This window comes from Zonotrichia albicollis, chromosome 21 (assembly GCF_047830755.1).
Source record: "Zonotrichia albicollis isolate bZonAlb1 chromosome 21, bZonAlb1.hap1, whole genome shotgun sequence".
Lineage (NCBI taxonomy): Eukaryota > Metazoa > Chordata > Aves > Passeriformes > Passerellidae > Zonotrichia > Zonotrichia albicollis.
This window is the reverse complement of record NC_133839.1, coordinates 10,336,017-10,352,607: the sequence shown is the minus strand read 5'-3', so window position 1 is coordinate 10,352,607 and position 16,591 is coordinate 10,336,017. Positions and strand designations below refer to the sequence as shown.

The window sequence follows — 16,591 nt, the reverse complement described above, 5'->3', positions numbered from 1 at the left end:
TTGTTTTTGAGGCCTCTCAGCTTCTCAGGAGGAAAAATCTCAAGGAAAGGATTTTTCATAAAAGATGTCTGTGACATCCCATCACCTCTGCTCGCTGGGGACAGCCACAGCGTGACAAACAGCTGGCTGGGGGTAGGGGGGTGTCAGGGAGCCAATGTCCCCATCAGGGAGCCAATGTCCCCATCAGGAAGCCAGTGTCCCCATGGGGATCCTGGCTGTGCCTCCCTGGGGCTCTGGGGACAGCCAGGGCAGGCTGTGAGTTTCCCTCTCCTGCTCCAGCCATAGGGATTAGTCTCCACTTGACTAATGGTGTTTTTATTTTCTTCCTCCGAGATGTCATTAGCTGTCTGGAGGGGGCCTGCTGGTTCATTTATAAATTTGCCTTTTCTTCTCCCGCCTGCATCCTGTTGTCTTGCTAAAAAGCTGTACACCAGGGTGCCCACGGGGAAGTTTTTAATGAAAATGTGATGGATTTCTCACTTGTAATCTGAGTAATAACCCCATGAACTGGCTGGGGAGGCAGAGTGGATGAAGCAGCAGCTTTTCCTCACCACCCCTGCTCTCCTGCAAGGTGACGTGGTCAGTGCTGCTCTGCTGCTGTTAGATGGTGCCTGCTCCAGCAGCTCCTGTGTCTCTCTCACATCTTTGGGGTCAGCAAGGAGCTGAGTCATGGTTATTTATCTCTGTGTTGTCTCCTGTGTCTGTGGCACTGCTGGACAAACCTGGGCAGTGCTGCTGCAGCTCCCTGGGGGATCAGGGGGCTCCTGTGCTGTGGGGCTGTGCTGGGGGGCTGCTGGGCTGTCTGGGGTCCATGGGGATGCCCAGGAACTCTGCCCCATCCCTGCTGCCCTCCCACAGGCCTGAGGATCCGGCTCTTCAACTTCTCCCTGAAGCTGCTGACGTGCCTGCTGTACATCGTGCGCGTGCTGCTGGACAACCCTGAGGAGGGCATCGGCTGGTGAGAGTCACAGAGAGCCCCCAGCCCCAGCTGCCCCCAGCCCCAGCTGCCCCAGGGCTCACTGAGGGTGTGCCATGGCTCAGGATGGGTTTGTGACCCCCCAACAGCTGTTTGAATTGGGGCTTTAACAAAATTTCCCAGGCTGGAGGCCCCTGCTCACACCCCGTGGATGGGTGTGGGGGCATCTACTGGCCCTGAGCAGAGCATGGTGGAAAAATGTTCATTTCCAAGTTCTGCCTGACTCTGTCAGGAGCTCAGCCACTCCAGGGCGGCACCATGCAAATGTTTTGTGAAGGCTGAAGCGCTTGAAGACATTAACACTAAATCCCATTGAAGCACTCGAGAGGGAAATACAGTGTGCTGTGTGGATGCTTGAGGTGATGGATGATTCCACACATCAGCTTTGTGCTGGCTTTCTGTATAAGCCTACTTTTAATGTGTCCTTGCTTCGTTTAGCTCGTATATAATGTGATTTTTTTTCCCCCAAGAGCTTGGATAATTGGTGATTTGATTTCCCCCTTGTAGAGGCTGCAGACTGCCAAGCACATCTGCACGTTCTGGAAGTGCTTCCAGACCTGTGAGAGTGAAGCAGGACATGGATGCTCATCCCTGAGAGCTTTAGCACAGCTGCAGCTCAGGGAATCCCATTTTCCTGGGGGAGTGTGGCAGCAGCAAGGCTGGCCAGAGGGAGCAGAGCCCTCCCAGCAGGGCAGGCAGAGCTCAGCTGGGGCTGCAGCTCAGCACATTGTGCTGATTGTGACCTGGGAATTCGCAGTTCCCTGCAGCTCTGTGCCAGGGAGAATCAGCAGTCCACAGCATCTCTGGTAGGGCTGAAGCACCTGAGGGGTTTTGTCCTCCAGTAATGAGATGCCCAAGGCTGCCTGGGTGAGGCTTTTCCTGTGCAAAGCCCTGGCTACAGGAGTCAGGGTGTCTGGATCCATGGAAATGCTGCCAGGGGGTCAATCCCAGCATCCCTGTTCCCTCCTGACTGTTTTTCCCGGCTCTTTCTCCCCAGCTGGGAATGTGAGAAGCAGAATTACACAGCCTTCAACCAGTCCACCAACATCAACTGGTGAGTGGGAGCTGCTCAGGACCCTGGGTCAGCTCTGCCAGCCTGGGGGAGCACAGGGATGGAGGTGGCTGCTGCTGGCATCTCCCTGAGGCCGTTTCTTGGTCCTGGGGCTGCTCAGGGGATGTGGAGCAGCATCCCAGAACCAAATCCTTTGGGTGCACCCTTGGGAATGGCTGAATTCCAGTGCAGGGGCTGCCTGAGCAAACTGTGCAGGAGGGAGCAGCAGCTCCTGAGCCAGGGATGGCCTCAGGTTTGCATTCAGGGGGTGAAAACCTTGACAGCTGAGCTCAGATCCCCTCTGGGTTTCTTTGCAGGTCCCACATCTTTTGGGTGGACAGGAAAACCCCTCTGTGGGCCGTGCAGGTGAGCAGCCCCTGCTGGGTGTGCAGGAGCCCAGAGGGGCTGGGCTGAGGGCTCTGCCCCACTTGTGGCACCCTTGGGGGGGCTCCCATCACCTGGAGAGAGCCCTGGAGCCCCCCTGTGTGTGTCCCTGCAGGTCAGCATCGCCCTCATCAGCTTCCTGGAGACCATGCTGCTCACCTATCTCAGCTACAAGGTGAGAGCCCGGGCTGGAGGGCTCAGCCTCCTCTGCCCTCCTCAGGAATGGATTCAGGATGTTTGTCTGCCACCTCTGGATGTTTTCCTTTCTCATTCCCCCTCGGGCTGCTGGGTGTGCAGAGCAGAATCTCTGCTTTTTGTGCTTTCTCAGAGATTCAGGGCTGTTTAATGCAGGCTCACTGTTCCTCGTGTCAGGCTGACACATCCCAGATTCCCCGAGCTTGGCAGGGTCACTCCTGCTCTTGCCTCATGAGGGAATGGCACTGCTCCAAGGAGAGGCACAAGCTGGCTCCTTTGGACCAAAGCCACCTGAAATGGCCGGAAAAAGTGACCTTGACAAATGGCAGCTTCTCAGGGACCAGGGGAGGGTTGGCAGCAGAGGCTCAGACCCTGCATCACCCCCTGCTCCCAGTGCCAGCCATCTGTAGCTGCCACTGTCACTGTCAGTGTCACTGTCACTCTCCATCCCTGCACAAAGTGTTGTTGTCCTCCAGCTCTGGGTGGCAGCAGTGACAGACAGACAAACAGACAGACAGATGTAGTGGCTGTGGAGAGGACTGAGGAGTTTGGGAATGTTTGCTGCTCCCAGAGTGCCTGCCATCACCACTGCACCTCTCCTGCACCATATTTCCCTCATCCAGCAGGATGGGATCACTTTAATTGTCCTCTGGGAAGTTTTTAAGGTTATCTAATTCTTCTTGGGTTTTAATTCCTCAGGGGAACATCTGGGAGCAGATTTTTCGCATTTCCTTCATCCTGGAGATGATCAACACAGTGCCATTCATCATCACGGTGAGTGTGTCCTGGTGGCATTTAAAGCAGCTCTAAGTGCAGTAATTGCTGTATTTTGGTGATAAAATAAAGACAAATGGGTGTCTGGCCTAGTGGTTTTTAAGGCTGGCAGGAAATTTTCCCTTCAATATTTGACAATATAATGATTTTCTCTGGAGTGTTATCCCAAACCCCATCCTCCCTTTCCAGCTGCTCTGCTGCAGCCAGGGAAGCAGGGCCCTGTTTGGTGGCAGCTCCTGCTCAGCTTGGGTTTGGATCCTTCCACACAGGGAGGATTGGCTGCTTATGGCTCTATTTTTTAAAAGAATGTGGATTATTGCTGCAAATAACCCTTGTTTTTGTAGATATTCTGGCCTCCTTTGCGGAATTTGTTCATTCCTGTGTTTCTGAACTGCTGGCTGGCCAAGTACGCCCTGGAGAACATGATTGTGAGTGATCCATTTCTCCAGCTCCTCGGGGATGTGGAGGGCAGCAGGGCTGGGAGGGGACCCTTGGCTGCCCCGGCTCTGGGACAGGATTTGGAGCTTGGTGTGTGCCAGGGCATGCCAGGCTGGGGATGCCAGGCTGTGACCAGGAACCCCTCAGAATCCAAACCACAGTGACAGGGGTGGTTGGGGTGAGGTGTTCCACCCATTCCCCTGTTCCCACTGGAGTTCTCAGATCCCAGCCCTGCTGATGGGAATGGACATCCCTTCCCAAGGGCTAAATCCAGGGAATTGCCCTTCACTGGGAAGGGCACTGTGGGAGCCAGCAAGGCAACAGTTGGTGCCCCCAGGCTGTGTGAGCTGCTGGGAGCCCTCCCCTGTCTCCCCAGAACGATCTGCACCGAGCCATCCAAAGGACACAGTCGGCCATGTTCAACCAGGTGCTCATCCTCATCTGCACCCTCCTGTGTCTCGTTTTCACGGGGTGAGTGCTGCTCTCCATTTCCCTAAACCCCCTCCTGACCCTGGGAATTCAGCTGTACCCACCAGGAATCCAGCTGTGCCCATCCTGGGAATTCAGCTGTACCCACCAGGAATCCAGCTGTGCCCACCCTGGGAATTCAGCTGTGCCCACCAGGAATCCAGCTGTGCTCACCCACCAGGAATCCAGCTGTGCCCACCCTGGGAATCCAGCTGTGCCCACCTGGGTCAGCTGGCAGAGCTGGGCTCTTGCAGGGCTCACACCTTCCCCTGCTTTGCTCCATCTCCAGCACTCTGAGGGGGTTTTTAAGCCAAACTTCTGATCCTGCCTTGTTCTAGGGTTTGATCAGGGAGTCTTTAGTGAGGGTGCAGCCAGAGGCAGCTGGGGGATGTGGACACGAGGGCAGGGGCAGCAGCTTCCCCCAGGGACAGGTGAGGGATGGCTCATGCACCAGGGATGGTTCATTCACCAGAACCCATCTCACTCCCAGGCTCCAGCCGAGCTCTTCCTCCCCCACACCTCACAGCTCCTCAGGTCATTTGTGTAATTGGCCACTGGGGCTCCTGCTAATTAACTGGGCCCTTTCCCTGCCATTGCCAGCATCCAGGGTGTTCCTTTGGGCAGGGGAGCAGAGCTCATCACTGGCTATTTAGCTCTGAATTAGGCTTTGAATTCTCCTCTGGCTGCCTTGCTCTGGGTTGGAGGCATATTAAACCATTAAGTTGCTGAATGGAGGGGAAATGAGGCTTTTAGGCTCATGAGCTTTTGGCAATAAAGACGATGCTCTGATGTGGGTGACTAATGCTATTTCAGAGCTCAGTGGTGCTCCCAGCCCTGCTGCTGGATGAGTTTGGAGGAGGGAAGGTACAATTTGGGCCCAGCAAGGTTTGGGTGACACTTGGGTCCATCAGGATGGCTTTGAGCTGCAGGTGTGTGGGAATCTCCCTGCCGTGACCAGGCTTTTCCCTTCCAGGACCTGCGGCATCCAGCACTTGGAAAGAGCAGGTGAGAAGCTCTCCCTCTTCAAGTCCTTCTATTTCTGCATCGTCACCTTTTCCACCGTGGGCTATGGAGACGTGACACCAAAGATTTGGCCTTCCCAGCTGCTCGTGGTGATCATGATCTGCGTGGCCCTGGTGGTGCTGCCTCTCCAGGTGAGACCTGCACAGCCTGGGGGCGCGGAGGGGCTGCCAGCCCTGCCCTGGGGACACCAGCTCCGTGCCCCCTGCAGTTCGAGGAGCTGGTGTACCTGTGGATGGAGCGGCAGAAGTCGGGGGGCAACTACAGCCGGCACCGCGCGCAGACCGAGAAGCACGTGGTGCTGTGCGTCAGCTCCCTCAAGATCGACCTCCTCATGGACTTCCTCAACGAGTTCTACGCCCACCCTCGCCTGCAGGTGAGCCCCAGGCCGGGCTCACGCTCTCCCCATAGGATACTCTTGGGGTCTTTGCTGGTCAAAGTGACCCCAAGGGGTTAGAAAGTCTCTTTTCCCAGCCTGGCGGTCAAAGAAGGAGTCAGGTCTCTTCATTTCTCAGTCTCAAGGTTGTTTATTGTATCTTATCTATAAAATTATTTCTCTTGGCCTGCCAAGGTCCACTCAGCAGGACAGTCAGAGGCACTCTGCCTGCCTTGTGGCAGTGTTATCTTTTTATACTAAAAACTACCTGTACAATATTTACAATTACTTTCCAATACCTATCACCTATGTTAGACAGCGAGCTTCTACTCTAAACCAATCTAAAACTACATGTACAATATTTACAATTACTTTCCAATGCCTATCACCTGTGTTAGACAGTGAGCTTCTGCTCTAAACCTATCTAAAAGTGCCACCATCACAGCAGAAGATGGAGGCCAAGAAGAAGGAGAAAGGCTGGACATGCTCAGATTCCTTGTCCCCTCAACCCCCATTCTAAAAACCTCTGTTTTTGTAAAGTGTTTTGCCAGGAGTGAGAATGTCCAACACTTGGCTTGGTTTTTCTGTTTGTTACTTTGCCTTTTATTAAACCCTTTTGCTTCTAACGCTGCAACAGAAGCCATCCTGCTGATTTTTGTGCTTCCAAAGGCAGCTGAGCTATCCTGAGTGTGTTACAGACCTCCAAGAGCTGATTAGAGGTGGCTGGAGGAGGTTCCTGTAGCCGTGGCCTCTCTCCTGCAGGATTACTACGTGGTGATCCTGTGCCCCACGGAGATGGACATCCAGGTGCGGCGCGTGCTGCAGATCCCCCTGTGGTCCCAGAGGGTCATCTACCTCCAGGGCTCTGCCCTCAAGGACCAGGACCTGATGAGAGCCAAGTGAGCAGAGGGACACTGTTGTAGCCATGATATTTCCCGAAAAATCCCTTTGCCAGGGTTTTTCCTCCTGAGAAGCTGAGAGGCCTCAAAAACAAAATGTAAACAATGGTTATCTGCTGCTGCGGAATGCAATGGGTGCATCTAATTAATTGTGGTTGTTTCTAATTAATGGCCAGTCACAGTGAGCTGGCTCAGACCCTCTGAGGGTCAGCAGCTTTTGTTATCATTCCATTCCTTCCTTTCCTTTCAAGCCTTCTGATGAGATCCTTTCTTCTTCTCTTTAACTATAGTTTTAATATTATATATATCATAAAATAACAAATCAGCCTTCTGAAACGTGGAGTCAAGATTCTCATCTTTTGCCATGTCTGGGCTGCCTGTAAACTTCCACAGGACACCCTGCACACCCCAGTGACCCCAGTGCCACCCCAGCCTGTGCTGGCTCTGGGGGCTGGCAGGGTGTGGTGGTGCTCACAGGGGTCCCAGGATGAGGGAAGAGATGAGAATCTTGATTTTATGTTTCAGAAGACTGATTTATTATTTTATGATATATGTTGTATTAAAAGAAAATGATATATTAAAACTACACTAAAGAATAGAAGAAAGGATTTCATCAGAAGGCCAGCAAGGAAAGGAATGGAATGATAATAAAATCTTGTGGCTGCTCACAGCCTCGACACAAGTGGCTGTCATTGGTCATCGAGCAAAAATGATTTCACATGCTGGGTAAACAATTCTCCAAACCACATTCCGAAGCAGCAAAATGTGGAGAAGCTGAAGCTTCCCAGCGCTTCTCAGGAGGATTTTTCATCAAATATTTTTGTGCCAGCAGGGCCTGGCGGGGTGGGCAGTGCAGCTCATGGGGTCTCTGCTCTCTCCTGGCAGGATGGACAATGGAGAAGCTTGCTTCATCCTCAGCAGCCGGAATGAGGTGGACAGAACAGCAGCTGTGAGTCCAGCCAAGGCTGGGCATGGGGCATTTTTTGGGCAGAAGGGACTGGGGTGGTGTTGGTGTCACCTGTGCCTGGCAAAAAGGAGGGTGCTGGGAAGGGGCTGAGTGCCAAGGGGAACCTTGGGGATGGCACAGAGACAGGCACAGCACACTGAGCCCTGTGGGCTCACCTTCCTCCTGCTGTGTGCTGGGTTCAGGGAGCACCAGGGGCAGGAGGAACCCTTGCTGTACATCTCCAGGGTGGCTGGGAGCTTTGCAGCTCATCCCAGGTGTAGAAGCCTTGGGGAAAAGAAACCATCAACCAAAAAACCAGCAACCAAGAAACCATCAACCAAGAAACCATCAGCCAAGCAACACTTGTTGCTCTTGTCCCTGTCCAGGACCACCAGACCATCCTGAGGGCCTGGGCTGTCAAAGACTTTGCTCCAAACTGTCCTCTCTATGTTCAGATCTTAAAGCCAGAAAATAAATTCCATGTCAAGTTTGCAGGTGAGTTGGAGAAGCTGCACAGCAGCTCTTGCTCAGCTGAGAGCCCTCCTGGACTGGCAGGAGGGATCACCCAGTGCCCAGCACCACCCCAAAATGACCCCATTTCCAGGCCCTGATGGTCCCCTCTGCCTTTCAGATCACGTTGTGTGTGAGGAGGAGTGCAAATACGCCATGCTGGCCCTGAACTGTGTCTGCCCTGCCACCTCCACCCTCATCACGCTGCTGGTGCACACCTCCCGTGGCCAGTGAGTGCTGTCCCCGCCTGTCCCTGCCTGTCCCTGCCTGTCCCTGCCCTCCCCTACCCCTGCCTGAGCCTGGAGGGTGGCAGAACTGAGGCCTCTGAGCTCAGGGGAGAGGGCTCTGGGATGGTTCTGGGGAGCACAGAGGGGTTTGAGATGGGGTCTGGGGTCCCCCTCCAGGCCAAAAACAAAATCCCATTTTGTAAGGGGACCACACCAGTGCAGCTGGGCTGGGCAATGCCAACTTTGCAGACGCTGGAGGTAAAATTATCTTTGTATTGGCACGGTGCTGCTGGCAGGAAGGTGAATTCACAGCACAAGCAACCCCAGCCCCTGCAGGGTTTTTTGGTGGGTTTATATCCAGCATGGCTGGAAGGAGCTCTGCCAGCACAGGAGAGCAGGGCTGTGTGCCCTGCACTCCTTGACCATCAGAAATGTCTGAATTTTGGGTAAAGTGCCATGAAATCAGTTATGAAACATCCCTGCCAGATGCCTCTGGCCCGTGCTCGGGGCTGTTTGCCAACACGGGCTCTGCACCTCCCCCTGCACTCTGCAGGAGCCCTGTTAAATAAAAAGGCACTTAGAGCCCAAAGTGAGAACGAGCTCATCCTGGGAGAGCACCAGCAGCCCGTGGCCATGTGTCATTGTCACCTTCCTGCTGCCGGGCTCGGGGACAGCTCCAGAGGCTGTTGGTGCTCTGCCCTCGGACCTGTGCTAGAACCAGGGGTCCCATCCCAGCTCCAGGGGTCTATCACAGCTCCAGGGGTCTCAGCTCACCCTTGAGGGTGCCATTCCAGCCCTGAGGGTCCTATCCCACCCCTGGGGGTCCCATCCCAGCTCCAGGGGTCCCATCCCAGCTCCAGGGAGCTATCACAACTCCAGAGGTCCCATCCCAGCCCTGGTGGGTTCCATCCCAGCCTTGGGGGTCCCATCCCAGCTCCAGTACCCCATCTCACCCCTGGGAGTCCCATCTCTCTCCTGGGCATCCATCTTAGCTCCAGGGTTCCCATCCCAACTCCAGGAGGCTATCACAGAACCAGGGGGTCCCTTCCCACCCTTGTGGGTCCCATCCCAGCTCCAGTATCCCATCTCACCCCTGGGAGTCCCATCTCTCTCCTGGGCATCCATCTCAGCTCCAGGGTTCCCATCCCAACTCCAGGGGTACCATCCCAACTCCAGGGGTACCATCCCACCCCGTGGGTCCCATCCCCACCCCGGGGTCCCCACTGACGCTGGTGCTGCCCTTGCAGGGAGGGCCAGGAGTCTCCGGAGCAGTGGCAGCGCATGTACGGGCGCTGCTCGGGCAATGAGGTCTATCACATCCGCATGGGGGACAGCAAGTTCTTCATGGAGTACGAGGGCAAGAGCTTCACCTACGCCGCCTTCCACGCGCACAAGAAGTGAGGGCAGGGGGCTCTGGGCAGGGGGATCTGTCTGTCTGCACGCCTGGGGGCAGGGCTGGGACTGCTGCGAGGTTCTTTGAGGGGATTTTCCCCAGCTGGGAATGCCCAGCCCTGCTCGCCCCACAGGAGGGTGCCACCGTGTTCACAGGGGTCTGGGGATGAGGGAAGAGATGAGGATCTGACTCCATGTTTCAGAAGGCTTGATTTATTATTTTATTATATATATTATATTATATTAAAATTATATATATTATATTAAAATATTTTTATTAAAATATAAAATATATTACAGACCGACATTTTAATATATATATAAAATTATATCTATTATATATTAAGATATATAATATATGCCATAAAATATATTTTAATATATTTTTAATGTAAAAATATATTAAAATATATTTTATGGCATATATTATATTAGTTTTAATATAATATATATAATAAAATATTAAATAGAAGAATAGAAGAAAGGATTTAATCAGAAGGCCAGCTAAGAATAGAAAAAGAAGGAATGATAACAAAGGCTCTTGTGTTGGACAGAGAGTCTGAGCCAGCTCACTGTGATTGGCCATTAATTACAAACAACCACATGAGACCAATCACAGATGTACCTGTTGCATTCCACAGCAGCAGATAATCATTGTTTACATTTTGTTCCTGAGGCCTCTCAGCTTCTCAGGAGGAAAAATCCTAAGGAAAGGATTTTTCATAAAATGTGTCTGTGCCAGGAGGGGATTTTCCCCAACTGGGAATGCCCAGCCCCTGCTCCTTCCCCCCCAGGTACGGTGTCTGCCTGATCGGGATCCGCAGGGAAGAGAACAAGAGCATCCTGCTGAACCCCGGCCCCAGGCACATCATGGCAGCCTCGGACACCTGCTTCTACATCAACATCACCAAGGAGGAGAACTCTGCCTTCATCTTCAAGCAGGAGGAGAAGCAGAAGAAGAAGGGCTTTGCGGGCAGCTACGACGGCCCCTCCCGGCTGCCCGTGCACAGCATCATCGCCAGCATGGGTGAGTCGGGGGGCTCGGGGGGCAGCAGGGGCTGGCACACCCCCTCCATCACCTCCCCCACCTTTGGGTTCCTTTGGGTTCCTTTGGATTCCTTTGGGTTCGGTTTCCTCCCCACATTTGGGTTTATTGTGTGTTTTGCACTCTCCTTGCCATGCTCCTCCCCTCCCCAAAAACCATTTCCATGTTCTCTCCCAGCCATCTCACCAGTAAAATACACATTTCCTTGCACTCTGCGTGCTCTCAGCAAGCTCAAATATCATTATTAAACCTCGTGATGTCCATTATCATTAAGGGTATTTGCATAAATGCCCCAAGCCTGGATTTAGCCCCCAATCATTTCCAAGGCTGGAGGAAGAAATGCCGTGGGGCACATCCTAAATCACGTTTATGGTTCCCAAGCTGTTGTTCTCCCTGCAGCCAGCGGTGCATTTGTGCAAGTGAAAAATACCATGAGTCATTACTTCCCTCTTGTATCTGGGGAGAACAAGTTTTGGAGCCACACGAGCACATTATATTTCAAGCAAATAATTTATGTGTTTGTACTCCTGAGCAGCAATTTGCATAGATTATCCCCCAGCAGGCCTCGGAGCGCTTTGCTGAGCGCTGTTTGTCACACAGCTCCACTCAGAGGGACCTTTGGCAGGGTGAGGAGAGGGACAGACAGACATGACGTGAGTGCCAGCAGGGCAATGGTGTTTGGCAAGGCCAATGTCTGGGCTCTGCTTCTTGGGACACTCCACCAGTGTGTTTGGTTTTTGGAAGCTGCTGGAGGACAGGATGAGGAAGTCTGTCTTGTTGGATATTAGGAAGAATTCCTTCACAGACAAGGCTGTGAAGCTTTGGCACAAAGCAGTGGTGGAGTCACCATCCCTGTTCTGTAGATGTGGCATCTGGGGACATGATTTAGTGGCAGGTTGAGAGTGCTGGGGGAATGGCTGGATTCAATCTCAGAGGACTTTTCTGTCCTTAAAGATTCTGATATTCTAAGGCCTGGAGCTGCTCAGGAGGGATGTGGGAGTTGGGTGAGGGCTTTGCTGCCTGCCTGCCTCTCCCTGGGGCGAAGGGACATCCAGAGGGAGGGCAGTGCCAGGGCAGATGTGGTTCCTGACCCTGCTGGTGTCTCCCAGAGCCCAGGAGGAGCTGTGGGCAGAGGTTGGGCTGCAGGGCTGTCACCTCAGAGACACATCAGCATGGCAAAATTTCCTGCAGAGCCTGGTTTGGCAGTTCAGGGAGCAGCAGGTTCAGCTGGCCATGGAGCTGTGAGGGGAATAGAGAGAGAGACAGCCCCTGGGGAGATGCTGCACACAGGTGGAGAACATCAGTGGGGGCTTCACCTGCACTCCCCATGCCCACCAAGAGCTGAGCATCATCCGGGCTGTCATCCCCGTGCAGGGCTTGGGGACAGGAGGCTGCTGTGACATTTCCCCCCCTTAGAGCATGTTTGCCGTGCTGCCTCCCCCGTGTGTGTCCAGGTACAGTGGCCATGGACCTGCAGAACACCGAGTGCCGCCCTGCCAACAGCAGCAAGCTGGCCCTGCCCGCCGAGAACGGCTCGGGCACGCGGCGGCCCAGCATCGCCCCGGTGCTGGAGCTGGCTGACACCTCCTCCCTGCTGCCCTGCGACCTCCTCAGCGACCAGTCCGAGGACGAGATGACGCAGTCGGACGAGGAGGGGTCAGCAGTGCTTGAGTGAGTCTGGTGCTCTCTTTGGCTGGTTCGTTCCAGTGGGACCTGGTGGGATTCAGGCGCCTCTGGCTCATTGTGACTGTGTGCTCACCCATCCTTGTGGTGGTGTAGGGGTCACCAGGGGGATGTGAGAGATGAGAATTGATTCCGAGTTCTCAGAAGGTTGATATATGATCTGTTCTATTCTATATCAACTATATGTATAAATTTATATTATATTATATTATATTATATTATATTATATTATATTATATTATATTATATTATAGTATAATAGATAGTATTATATTCTAATATAATAGAATATAATACTATATAATATTATATATATAATATATAATATATAATATATAATATTATATTATAATATATAGTATATATATAATAGTATATTATAATATACTATAATTATATTATACCATATGATACCATATGATATAATATTGTATCATATCGTATTATATTATATGAAAATTATATACTAAAACTATACTAAAGAAAAGAGAAAGGATACATTAGAAAGCTAGAAAGGAATGAATACTAAAAGTGGGACTGACCAGTCCCAACAGAGCTGGACTGGAATTGGTCCTTGAGTTGAAGCAATTCATGTGCTGGGTAAACAATTCTCCAAATCACATTCCAGAGGAGCAAAACATGGAGAAGCTGAGGCTTCTCATCTCGCCAGGAGAAGAACGTATTGCTGTTGAATGTTTTTCCCCTGCACCTCAGTGCTGGATAAATGAAAAGCTCTCCCTGTCCTCACACAGATTTCTCCCTGCTGCAGGTACGTGAAGGGCTACCCCCCAAACTCGCCCTACATCGGGAGCTCCCCGACCCTGTGCCACCTGCTGCCCGAGAAAGCCCCGTTCTGCTGCCTGAGGCTGGACAAGGTGAGCAGGGGCTGCGGGGCTGCCTGGGCTGAGCCCCCCAGGACGTGCCCACTGAGTGCTGGGCTGTCCCTCCCCACACAGGGCTGCAAACACAACAGCTTTGAGGACGCCAAGGCCTACGGCTTCAAGAACAAGCTGATCATCGTTTCTGCAGAGACAGCGGGGAACGGCCTCTACAACTTCATCGTCCCGCTGCGCGCCTACTACCGCTCCCGCAAGGAGCTCAACCCCATCGTGCTGCTGCTGGACAACAAGCAAGTACTTCTCCAGGGGTGTTCTCCCTCCCACAGAGCCTCCCTGCATTGCCTGGGCAGTTCGTGCTGTGGGGTGGGAGTGTGAGGGAGCAGCGGTGCCATTGTGGGCTTCCCGGGCTGGCTGGCGCTGGGGTTTTGTGTCTGTCTCTGCTGCGTGGACGTGCTGAACCACCTCGCTCTCTGTGGCTCTCCCCCCAGGCCTGAGCACCACTTTCTGGAGGCCATCTGCTGTTTCCCCATGGTTTACTACATGGAGGGCACCATTGACAAGTAGGTGTTCCCACGGGTGGCTGTCGTGCCTCAGTTGTTGCATTTAGCCCAGCCCAGACTTTTCGGTCACCCCATGAGAAGCCCCAGGGTTGGTAGCGTAGAGCTGAGCCCACCTTGGGCTTCTCTCGTTGTCAACCCCTCCCTGGGAGATGGGAGCAGGTGAAGAGCAGGTTGGGAGCAGCCTGGGCTCGCCGTGGAACCCCTGTGCTGCTTCCCTGTGTCGTTTCCAAGGGCTGACCCTGCGCTCTTCTCTTTGGGATCTGCCCAGCCTGGACAGTTTGCTGCAGTGTGGCATCATCTACGCTGACAACTTGGTGGTGGTGGACAAGGAGAGCACCATGAGTGCTGAGGAGGACTACATGGCCGATGCCAAGACCATTGTCAACGTCCAGACCATGTTCAGGTGAGGGGACACTACCAGGATGGGTGCCAGTGCCTGGGGTGGTGGCTACGGACAGTGGGACACAGTTGGTGCTGGGTTTGCTGCGGAAAGCAGAATGTAACCAGCTATTTCTGACATCAGAGCACAGGGTCTTCCTCAGGCTTTAAATCCTCAGAGACAGCTGCAGGACACCAGATCTCTTTCCGTTGCAGGCTCTTCCCCAGCCTCAGCATTATCACGGAGCTGACCCACCCCTCCAACATGAGGTTCATGCAGTTCAGAGCAAAGGACAGTTACTCTCTGGCCCTTTCCAAGCTAGAAAAGGTAGGAGGAGATTGTTCTTTGCACAGGGGCCTGGGAAGTCAACACTGACAGTGACTATGTCCAGAAAACCCAATCATGTCTCACACATTTCCATGGAGAAAAAATATCTTCTTTTTCTACAGCACAAAGATGCTGCCCTGGTTTCCTCCTGCCACACCCACCATAAACATTACACCTATGCCCTCCCATTGCCAGGAGCCCTCTAATTTTCTGTGCAATCTAAGCTCAAACTTCCCTTTTATCTTGCAGAGAGAGCGAGAGAACGGCTCCAACCTGGCCTTCATGTTCCGGCTGCCCTTCGCTGCCGGGAGAGTCTTCAGCATCAGCATGCTGGACACGCTGCTCTACCAGGTGAGACAGAGCCCTGCAGCTGGGGCATCCCCCAGGGAGCAGCTGAGCCAACCTTTTCCCTGGTTTTCCTGCCCAAATGTCTCCGCAGTCGTTTGTGAAGGATTACATGATCACCATCACTCGGCTGCTGCTGGGCCTCGACACCACGCCGGGCTCCGGGTACCTCTGTGCGGTACGTGCTGAGTCCCTTGGGGTGGAGCCATCAGCCAAGGGGGCCTGGATCTGGTGGCATCTGTCACCTGTGCACGGGCTTGGGGGCTCCCCTCTTCTGCAGATCTGGGGGGGAGCTGTGTGGGGTTCTGGGGTCCCCAGGAGGGAGCTGTGTGGGGTTCTGGGGTTCCCAGGACGAGGTGAGAGATGAGGATTTGACTCCAAGTTCTCAGAAGGCTGATTTATTATGATCCATTCTATTCTATTCTATTCTATTCTATTCTATTCTATTCTATTCTATTCTATTCTATTCTATTCTATTCTATTCTATTCTATTCTATTCTATTCTAAAACTATACTAAAGAATAGAGAACGGATACAGACAGAAGGCTAGAAAAGAATGAATAATAAAAACCCGTGACTCCTCAGAGAGTCTGACACAGCCGGGCTGTGATTGGCCATTAATTAAAAACAATTCACATGCAGGGTAAACAATTCTCCAAATCACATTCTAAAGTAGCAAAACATGGAGAAGCTGAGGCTTCTCATCTTGCCAGGAGAAGAAATCCTGGTGAAAGGTTTTTTCAGAAAATATCACAGTGACAGAGCAGCATTGCCAGGTCATTGTTCCCCTCCATTTTTGGGGAACCTCATAGCTGCCAAAAGCCCAGGAGCTGCCAAGGACCAAACTCTCTGTTTTGAAGGCTGAGGTCAGAAATGGCCCCTGATTTTCTTGTGGAAATCAGTTTTGGGGTGGTCATGGATGGGCTGGGGTGGAGCTCAGGAGCAGCCTGAGGTGCAGTGGGGATCCATGCTGGCCCTGCATTGGTCCATGCTGGCCCTGCATTGGTCCATGTGGCCCTGTGTTGGTCCATGCTGGCCCTGTGTCGGTCCATGCTGGCCCTGCATTGGTCCATGTGACCCTGTGTTGGTCCATGCTGGCCCTGCATTGGTCCATGCTGGCCCTGCATTGGTCCATGCTGGCCCTGCATTGGTCCATTTGGCCCTGTGTCGGTCCATGCTGGCCCTGTGTTGCTCAGATGAAGATCACTGAGGATGACCTGTGGATCCGGACGTACGGGCGCCTCTTCCAGAAGCTCTGCTCCTCCAGTGCCGAGATCCCCATCGGCATCTACCGGACGGAGTCGCACATGTTCGCCACCTCCGAGGTAGGGCACGGGCTGGGAAGGGGCTGTGGTGCCAGGATCCAGGAGGGGGCTGGAGCCCCTCAGAGCTGGCTGCAGCAGAATGGGGAGGGAAGAGCAGGGGAAGGGGAATTTTTGTGTTTATTTCGTTCGAGTGGCCGCACTGGGTGGTGCTGTCCTGGTTCCCCAGCTGGGTCTCCAGGCAGTGCTGGATGTTCTTGGCTCTGTCACCCCCTGGGCACCTTGGGGAGCAGGGTGGGCACAGCAGGGCTGCCCTTTGCTGCACTGACTCGTGGTTTTCCCTTCTCCTCCCCTGCTGCAGCCCCACGACATCCGAGCGCAGGTGAGTGCCGCTGGCGCCCGGCCGTGCCCCCTGTCCCCACCCTGGCTGAGCCCTGGGCTGGCCCTGGCCACGAGAGCCACCCCCTGCTTTGTGCCATCTCCCGGCCCCAGTGC

General features: G+C 53.4%; 1 protein-coding gene across 13 annotated transcripts in view; it reads left to right on the top strand.

The window, feature by feature from the left end:
* Nucleotides 1–16,591, top strand: part of KCNT1 (potassium sodium-activated channel subfamily T member 1) — a 78,058-nt gene that overhangs the window by 53,666 nt on the left and 7,801 nt on the right. For 12 of the 13 annotated variants that reach the window (XM_074556495.1, XM_074556494.1, XM_074556504.1 and 9 more), the window contains 25 exons: nt 859–958; nt 1,974–2,030; nt 2,345–2,393; nt 2,527–2,586; nt 3,306–3,380; nt 3,725–3,808; nt 4,195–4,289; nt 5,260–5,440; nt 5,518–5,682; nt 6,445–6,581; nt 7,467–7,530; nt 7,914–8,022; nt 8,159–8,267; nt 9,512–9,661; nt 10,451–10,683; nt 12,156–12,372; nt 13,154–13,259; nt 13,341–13,513; nt 13,712–13,783; nt 14,052–14,186; nt 14,378–14,489; nt 14,739–14,840; nt 14,929–15,012; nt 16,031–16,159; nt 16,458–16,478. In XM_074556495.1, coding sequence (XP_074412596.1) covers nt 859–958; nt 1,974–2,030; nt 2,345–2,393; nt 2,527–2,586; nt 3,306–3,380; nt 3,725–3,808; nt 4,195–4,289; nt 5,260–5,440; nt 5,518–5,682; nt 6,445–6,581; nt 7,467–7,530; nt 7,914–8,022; nt 8,159–8,267; nt 9,512–9,661; nt 10,451–10,683; nt 12,156–12,372; nt 13,154–13,259; nt 13,341–13,513; nt 13,712–13,783; nt 14,052–14,186; nt 14,378–14,489; nt 14,739–14,840; nt 14,929–15,012; nt 16,031–16,159; nt 16,458–16,478 — 2,819 coding nt within the window. The remainder of the gene's footprint in view (nt 1–858; nt 959–1,973; nt 2,031–2,344; nt 2,394–2,526; nt 2,587–3,305; nt 3,381–3,724; nt 3,809–4,194; nt 4,290–5,259; nt 5,441–5,517; nt 5,683–6,444; nt 6,582–7,466; nt 7,531–7,913; nt 8,023–8,158; nt 8,268–9,511; nt 9,662–10,450; nt 10,684–12,155; nt 12,373–13,153; nt 13,260–13,340; nt 13,514–13,711; nt 13,784–14,051; nt 14,187–14,377; nt 14,490–14,738; nt 14,841–14,928; nt 15,013–16,030; nt 16,160–16,457; nt 16,479–16,591) is intronic. The other variant, XM_074556496.1, reaches the window with a different exon arrangement.